General features: G+C 38.4%; 1 protein-coding gene across 1 annotated transcript in view; it reads left to right on the top strand.

Moving 5' to 3' along the window:
* The first annotated feature begins 605 nt into the window (after positions 1 to 605).
* luzp2 (leucine zipper protein 2) overlaps positions 606 to 8,625 on the top strand; it is a 143,040-nt gene continuing 135,020 nt past the window's right edge. Inside the window, exon 1 of the mRNA XM_005930814.3 lies at positions 606 to 900. Within this exon, the coding sequence (XP_005930876.2) occupies positions 839 to 900 (62 nt within the window). The 5' untranslated portion in view covers positions 606 to 838. The remainder of the gene's footprint in view (positions 901 to 8,625) is intronic.

Here is an 8,625-nt window from a genome sequence, read left to right as displayed (position 1 = left end):
GTGTGTTTATTTGTTGAATAATTCACAGCCCCCCCCCCCCCCTACATTCCAAGATTTGTATTTTACCTCTACATAGGTTTTACATTCTTTTCTATAAAGTTTGTTTTCTATCAACATTTCATTGAAATCACACATACTGTAATAAAGCAAAAAAAAAAAAAACTTGGTATCTTTTCGTCAGAGTTTATTATTTCAGTTTATTCAGGTCTTCATTTTCCGTTTTCGCTCACTAAAATTTGGTACCAGACCTTGATTTCTGCTTGAAGTGCAGAGCTTCATTAATAATTGCACTATAAATCTGTTCATGACTTACCTTCACTAAACTAAACTGTGACTTTGCTGTTACTTGCAGCCACGACCTGGCATTGCTAAATGTTTCCACTAAATGTTTTGGTTCGTACCTCCACCTATCTATCACAATGCAAGGAAGTAAAGAGAACGCAATGAATGGAGAGGTGTACTGTTGCAGGAACAACCAACACCAAACAATGCAAAAAAAAGAAAAAAGAAAGCCTTTCGCCAATAGCTATAGCTGCACTGGCGCTGACATCATATCACTCCCACATCTCCCTCTCTTGATTTCAGCCCCACCCGCTCCTTTCCATTACCAAGTCGGTCCGTGTCCCCGTGTTATTTAAAGCCAGAGATCCTCCCTCTCGCCGAGCCACTGTGTTGCATCTGTCTGCCTCGCCGCTTGTGTGTCTGGGTGCGTGTGTGGATGAGAGTGCGCTAAAAAACCCAGGCAGCCAGTGGGAGAGCTAGAGAGCGAGGGAGAGAGGCACGGGGGAAAGGCAAAAATCATCCAAGAAGGGAGAAGGAACGGGAGTGTGAGACAGCTATGAAATTCATCCAAGCTATTTGCTTACTGCTTCTCTGTCCAGCTCTGAGCCTCAATACCAGGTAAGAGATAAACAAGAAAACATTTCTTTTCTTTTTTCTTTTTTTCTCCTGTCAGTTTCATCCTGCCGGAGACTCTGAAACAAAAGGGGTGTCTTGGTTCAAAGCATGGTATTCTGGAGGTCTGCTCAGTCCTGCCAAATACTGAAGCGTTAATTCGTCCCGGCAGTGGCTCTGTGTGTGCTAAGAATGTTAGAAACTGAGAGACTTAAAGGAGGAAGGAAGAGCTTAGCTGTTGAACTGGGCTATTATCTTTTTTAGTTCTGAAGCAGGCTGAGACACAGTTGTCCTTTTGTGGAGGTAATTCACTGGATTTGCCTCCTCCGCTTTCCCCTGAATAGTGGCGACATTGCTTTTTTTTTTTTTTTTTTTTTTTGAGGACTTTTGCTGCCTGGTCTGGGAGGGAGCAAGTTGAAGTCAGGGGAACTGAGAGAAAGGACAAGGCGACTTGTGTTGCAGTGCCTTAGAAAGAGCAGGTGTGTGCGCGTTTCCTTTCGCTTATCTGCAATATTTAAAAAAAGCTCAAGGAACAGTGATAGACAAGAAGGATGGACAAATGAAGAGAGCGATGTGTAGAGAAGGAGAGTTTTGATGATTAATTAAATCATTGATAAAATCATCCTTCTTCTCTGCCACTGCCTGACACCACTGCCTTAATGAGAGCCGTGAGAGGGGAAATTCAGGGCTTTGACTTTACCATAGAGACATCACACGCAGGAAGGCATGCATTATAAAACTTGCCTTTTCCGTCTTTTCTTTTCTCCATCATTCCCCCCCCCCCAAAAAAAAAAAAACAAAACAAACCATCCCATCTTTTAGTGGTGAGTGAGTGGAATGCAGTTTCTGGGGAAAACATCCACGGGGAGAATGATGTCTTTGAACTCAGTGTTTTTTGCTGTTGATTTGAACCAAATGGACACATGTCTGTGTATTTGTTAGTGACATGCTAAACACCGTCAGGGCTAGCAATTATTTATTTTGCCTCAAGGGTTACAACAGAGGAGAATTTGTAGAGAAAGTCAAGGTTACTGCACACATCCAACATATTTGTCAATAGCAGAGAGGTAGCACTGATGATGTATGAGTCATATAACTAGGGGCTATATTGATGTATTAACCTCTAGCATTTAGCAGTCAGCAATCCAAGCACTCACACATTTTTATTTAATTATTTATTTTTGTTTAGCACACCTACAATTAGATGTTTCCTTTAAGTCATATATACAAGTAATCTTCTGGTAACAACTTTTTAATCATTTATCAGTTTGGGGGGGGGGGTTGAGGGTTTTTTGAGTTCGCAGACTCATTTAGCCATTTTCTAAGCTGTGAAACTAATAGTGCTTTTGTTTGACTTTGATTAATTAAAATATACGCTGTCTCCCAAGATTTATTTTTAAACCGTGTATACCATTATTAGTCTTAGAGGTAATCTTTGAACACTAATTGGAGAGCAGGGCATTACAGTGGTAATTTGGCAGGTCAGCACAGATTGTATGCTACGTCTTGAGGGGGAAAGTCATGAAAAGTAATTACCAGAACACACAGATGTAATCAGTGTTTTATAAGACGGTTTGTTTCCAGACTTAGCATTAAAAAAAAAAAAGTAATGGGATTGGAAGGCTGCGCTTGGTTAAGAGCGGAGGGCTGGTCGAGAAATAAGGTCAATTGTGACCTTCTGAACTTCAGGTCATGTTAAAAAAAAAGGGAGAAAAAATGTTCACACCTGAATAGATTTGCAAAGCCACGTCTGCCTGCTTTGCCTTCAGGAAGCAACATATCTGACTAGCTAATCTTATAATGTCGGAATTGAAAAAAAACAACAACCCCAAAACAATCATTTCGGCGAATTCAAATAATAAACTCCTACATTATATTTTTTTTTCTGGAGCCCCAGTTTTCTTTAAATTGATCATTTTTTTCTCTGTGGTAATTATTCAGCTTCAGTAAAAAATAAATTGCATGCTTGTTTTTTTCAGGCTCAGATTTCCATGATCGCCAATGAACTTTTTGGCTCGTAGTGAAAGATGCTTCTATTATTTTGTCTAACAATAACGTGGTGACACTTTTGCTCAGCACTGTGAGTCTACAGATGGCCATGGTTTTAAATGTTAATGAAAAGGACAGCATAAAGGCACCTCTACAGGGATCCTTGGATGGATTCAATTAAAGGTCTCCACTGAGCAGGTTTAGTTCTCCTGCTGTGGTTGATATGCTTAAAGGTAGACATGTCAGATATACGGCTATGCATTTCAATAGACAGCTGTGTATTGTTCTACTAAACTGTGTATTAATCTAGCGTCCCTCTACAGTGATCCTGCTGTGGTAATGACTGTTACATTTTTTTTATTGTTGTTGTCATATTTATTTGTTTTCCGAACTTGTTTGAAGTGGTACAGACGTTTAGATTTTTTGAACCTCTTCTGTGCCTGTTGTGTTTCTGTTTTCATTCAAATTCTTAAAATTTCCTTTTGCTCCTTTCTTATTGTTTTAATAAAGCCACATGCCACATGCCAAACCTGGGAATGACGTTGGTGCCGCGGGTGGATTTTTGTTGTTTGATCCAGCTGGTACTCCAAACAATAGCTGATTGCTTCTTCAAGCAGCTGTCACATTTTTGCTGTTATCCTGGAGGTCATGGGTCCAAACATTGCTTATCATTTGTGACATCCTCATTTTTTCTTATAATAGTGTGGCACTGAAGAGACTGACTGCGAGGTGTATCTGCACCAGTAAAATGAATTGTGACTGTGACTGTCTAGTCTGTGTATTGCTCTGGCTGGCTTTGCTTGATTCATTTCATCAGTGGTGCGTAAGAGAATCCATTTCATATGTTAACTGCAGCCTCTACCCTGCGACCTGATAGAGTCACCTAAAGAAGTGAGAATTAATAAAATAGGAACTGTGTCAAGTTTTCATGCGTGATGGCTGCATTTCGATGTGCCTTTGGTCTGCTTAAAGGTGCTGCGGGGAGGTTTTAAAAGACAAAACATCCTTAACAAACAATGGCAAAAAATAAATAAATGAATAAATAAAGAAGAAAACTTTGAAACTTCAAGGCTGTTATAAAGACCCTTCTTCCAGATGAGCATAGAGGAATATGGCACAAGCCTTCATAACTTTCTGTCAGACAGACTTTATAATATGTGGGTAATGGTTCTTTTTAACCTAATCAAATAGTTTTGTTGGCTAAACCAAAGCAAACTCTAACTGAAAGTCATTAAAGCCACAAGGGAACTATGGAGTAAGGTTTGCCACCAGATACCACTACAACCATGTTTATTTCTGTTTTACTGTCTTAAAATCTAAGACTTTTAATAGGCTTACTAACTAAAAGTACGTATAAGAATTCTGTTAATATTTTAACGTCATCTCTGTAAAAACTGTAAAACTCAAAATGCTGTTTCCAGGTCTCGGTTATTTAAGTCCTTTATAAAGAATTATGGTGTTTTAATGAATTGAGCGGGTTACTCGGGCCACATAATAGTGGTGCAGGGCCGTGTGTCATTGCAAAAATCAATTGGTACTTAGGCACAACACAAGGCTGCATTGACATCAGTCCCATGAGATATGACTTTCCACTTCTGGGTCAGCACTGGGGGCTACTACAGTAAGCTTGTCTCCTCTGCATTTGGCTTCTTTTTTTTTTTTTGCTCTATACAGATCAAACAGCTCCACCTTTTTAAACTTTCACATATTCCCTTTCAGAGCATTTCTTGAAACATATTTGACTCATTTCTTTGACACTGTCTTTGATGTCTCTTACCTTAGCAGACTCCTCTTGGAAACAGGGATATCTGGTGGGATCTCCACAATATCAAATATTTATGAGTATTTTGGACGGCGATTGAGTACAACAGTGTTGCTTTATATATTAATAGCTAGTAATAGAGATGTTACCGGTCACATTGCAAATTATTATTTTAAATTGAGACTGCCCTTAACGTTATATAAGGTCAGACATGAAAAGGAGGGTCATTCCTACATCTGATAAAAATACAAACAAACCAAAAAACAAAGGAAAATCATCAGATTGCTTTTTTTGGTGATTTTGTCTTTAATAATAAGCTTTTTTTTTTCTTTTTGAAACTGTGTTCATGTCCATTAGTGACATTTTAAAGTGGACCTCTTTTGTTTTTCGGTATTTCCTGCTGCTACAATGGCCGTAGTTTCAAATCAGGGTCAGCATTTATACAAAAAAGGCTGACAAATCAAAAGATTTAGATCTTTGTGGTGTCAGAGAGTGCGGATATTATTAATATTGTCATCTCAGGCACACAGTTTAAGCTTTGAGCATAGCGGCCTCATCCATCTGCTGTTAAATCCTTCTGTTTGTGAAGGGTAGCTATAGTACAGTATGAGATAACCCAGGATTAGTTTGAACTTTGACCCACACAAATGTGCTTTAGTCGAGTCCAAGAACAAAAATATAGAGCAGAAAATGAGCATTAATAGGTCAATTTGAAGGCAGGAAACGGCAGGTAGGAACTTTTTTGTTTGTTTTTCTCTTTTCTCTTCTCCACGCTCTTCCATATTTAGCTTTGAGAATCAATCTTCTTTCAGGGAAATGGAAATAAATATCACAAAATACAAATTAATGTGCTTATTTTACAGCATTTCTTTTGGAATTTAATGTCTCTCATTTCCTGTTCACTTAGCTTATGTTCCATATTTAAACATGACATTTTATTCATGTTTAAATATGGAAGTAATCAATTGGGGAACTTCATTGAGACATCTGTTAGGTTAATTAAAAATATGTCTTGCCTCAAGCATCAAAACTTTGTGCTCTGTCTTAATTTACGTAGGTCCTTGTGGAAATGGTTCAGTACATCTGCATTTTCACATCACAGAGAGCGTTTTCTCGTATAAAGCAACATCTCAACGTGCAACTGTTTTCTCATCCAGTTGAGTAGAAAGAGTGCAGAAATGTGCTCGCAGATGCTGCCTTCGCCTCACGTGTGCGGAGCTGAAAAATTGCAGCAAACCTTTATTTCCATCAAATCAATATTTTGTTACAAATGATAATAAACATATTCAAACAAGATGTACAGCAGTGGAGAGAAACTCCACATGACATTTCATTGTGCAAGTGCTCACAGTTTGATTTATTTTCAGCTTTGCATTTCTAAATTTTATGGATAAAACAAGCCGCATACAGAGTGAAGCTGCTCACAAACATCGTCTGGCACATGGGGAGAGTGAGAATTAACTAGTCAAGCATGGAGCTGATGTGGAATTAGATCTAACTGTTGAGGAGGATACGATGGTAATATAAAGCTAATCTTTGATGGGACTTCAGTTGGTTGGCGGGGATAATGACAAAATGGAAACAATTCACCCTGAACATCGTTTACCATTTGAGTGATAAAAGGGCAGCTGTTTTTAAAAATAAGGTTCTGTTAAGTAAGTGTGGGACGCAGAGCTTACCTATGTTGGTTCTTAAAGGCTTAGCTGTGTGGCCATTTTTCTCAATTGGTATTAAGAGCGAGATCGTTAGCTAAATGAACTGGTCCTTTTGTTTGTACTGAAAGACATTTTGGTATGCTGGCGTGTTTGGACTGACACGCTTTTTGCAAACATTTAGGAATTTTGCAATGTGGCAAAATGTGTAGGAAAGAGACCGAAAGCACACCAACTCTGATCTGTGTAATTACAATAAGGTAGCAACGTCTGAGTGACTTTTCAATGTACAGCAGTACACAGCTGTATCATGATTCGGCCAAGGCAGCGTGACACATTTGCATAGATGAAAATTCCTTGGAGAAAAAATAAGCGTGATTTCCTATTTTCACATTTTGCCATAGCATCAAACAGCATCTATAGCAGAGGCATGATTATAGATATGACTTTCAGGGACTCCTCAAGATGAGACAAAATGATATTTGTGCAGCTCAGTAATGTCCTCCACAAATCAGACTGTGAATGATAATTGAAATTCAAAGGACATGGCGTAATGGTCACACCATGGCAACCACACTGGCCACATGACAGTAATGAAGTGGGCTACAATAAACAGAACCTTGGGTGGCTCCTACAAATGAGAAAGTAATTAAAAGGACCACGATTGGTGCTGGGTGAAGAGTAGCCAGGCATTCCATATTCAAGGCCATATTTCAGGTACTATGTTCTCTAAAAGATATCTGCAGTGACAGCAGTGTTTATTCTTCAAACACTTTAAAAGATTTATCATGTAACGGCACATTATCCCATGTGCCATATGACAACCTGGATATTTGCTTGATGTAACAAAACAAAGATTTTGGAAATATGGTGGACGAAAAGATTAAAAATTCTACCAAGATAGTGTCATTCTTTTTCAACAAAAACACTGCTGAAATTTTAAAAGAACTTTAGGATCAAATAAATATTGAGAAAAATGTGAGCTTGACTGGTGCAGCGGTGCCCGACCTTCTGTTATCTCGATCTTAAAAGCTTTACCACAATTATCATTCTCCTTAAATAACAAATGTGGCCTGGCATTATCAGGTAAAATGCTTGTTGCATGACTGCATTTAGCACTGACGGATGACTGCACTTCAAATGAATTGCAAATGCTAATTATCTAAAATTGCCCAGTAAACGAAAATAGACTTAATACCATTTCTTCAGTGTTTTCAGTGTGGCGTTAGTGTTCTGCCTTTGCAGTGTTGGATTCAGTGTTGGGGGATATTATTGTTCCTGAATTCAATGATCACAATTATGGTTGCTAATTAGCAATTATGCCACTTGAGTTCGTCAAGTTCCTAATTTATCTGTAAAAAGGGCAGAACACAAAAGAAATCAACAAACAAGCCCTTTTATTTGTGCTTGCATAACTGTCAACTGGTCTCCATTTGTTTGGGAGAAAAGACAACAATGGCACAGAGTAGTCTACAAGTTTGAAGCAGTGCAGACATGCACATTTCTTTCAGTTTGTTGCATGAAAGGAGATGAATGTGACTGTAAAGTGTAAAGATGTTCGTGTTTCTCCTATTAGGACAGGAATTTTGTCTGATATGTGGAATGCATAGAGTTTAAGGCTGTGTCGTTAACTGGCAAACAGTAAAGCATTTCCACTTTTCTCAAGGATCTGAAATGAATAGTTTTTTTACAGGATATCAGAAATAGAATTAGGAATATAAGTAGGAAAATCCTAAAGCTTTGGAATCGTAGTACTGCTGAATTAACACTAAAATTAACACTAATGAAAGTACCGTTTGTCTTAACCCTGAAAGCTATAAGCATGGTTATGCAAAACCATAAGCAAAATACACATCAAGTAACTATGTACTACAGTTAGAAAGTATCTTGAAAGTAGAAATAAAAACAGCTTCCTACTGTGACTGGAAACAAGCAACTGCAACAGAGAGCAGAGACAGAAAACCAAAAAAAAGATGCTAAAATGTTCTGTGGAACTAAGAGTCAAGTGATAATTTTCTGTGACTCCACCGCCATGTGCAACATCTTTCAGATAAAAAGCTGTGCTTTCCTGTGTTGTTGTTAATGCTATGTCTTGAACTGTGGGAAAGTCATTATTATCCATAACATGGTATGGGCACAGGTCCCATCCGGTCATTAAGTCTGACGTCACTAGCCGTGTCTGGGCCTAAACTCCGCTGCAGGTCCATATATCAAATAGAGCTGGGCGATAGAACGATAACGATATGTATCGCGATATAACTTTTACTCGATAGAGAAATTAAGCTATCGCGATAGACCTCGCCGCTCTTGTCCTCTTAAAAAAAAAAA

Source organism: Haplochromis burtoni, unplaced genomic scaffold, assembly GCF_018398535.1.
Source record: "Haplochromis burtoni strain Fernald_Lab_line unplaced genomic scaffold, NCSU_Asbu1 Contig_135, whole genome shotgun sequence".
In the NCBI taxonomy this organism is placed as follows: Eukaryota; Metazoa; Chordata; class Actinopteri; order Cichliformes; family Cichlidae; genus Haplochromis; species Haplochromis burtoni.
Note: the sequence above shows the minus strand (reverse complement) of the source record. Positions and strands in the feature narration are given on the sequence as shown.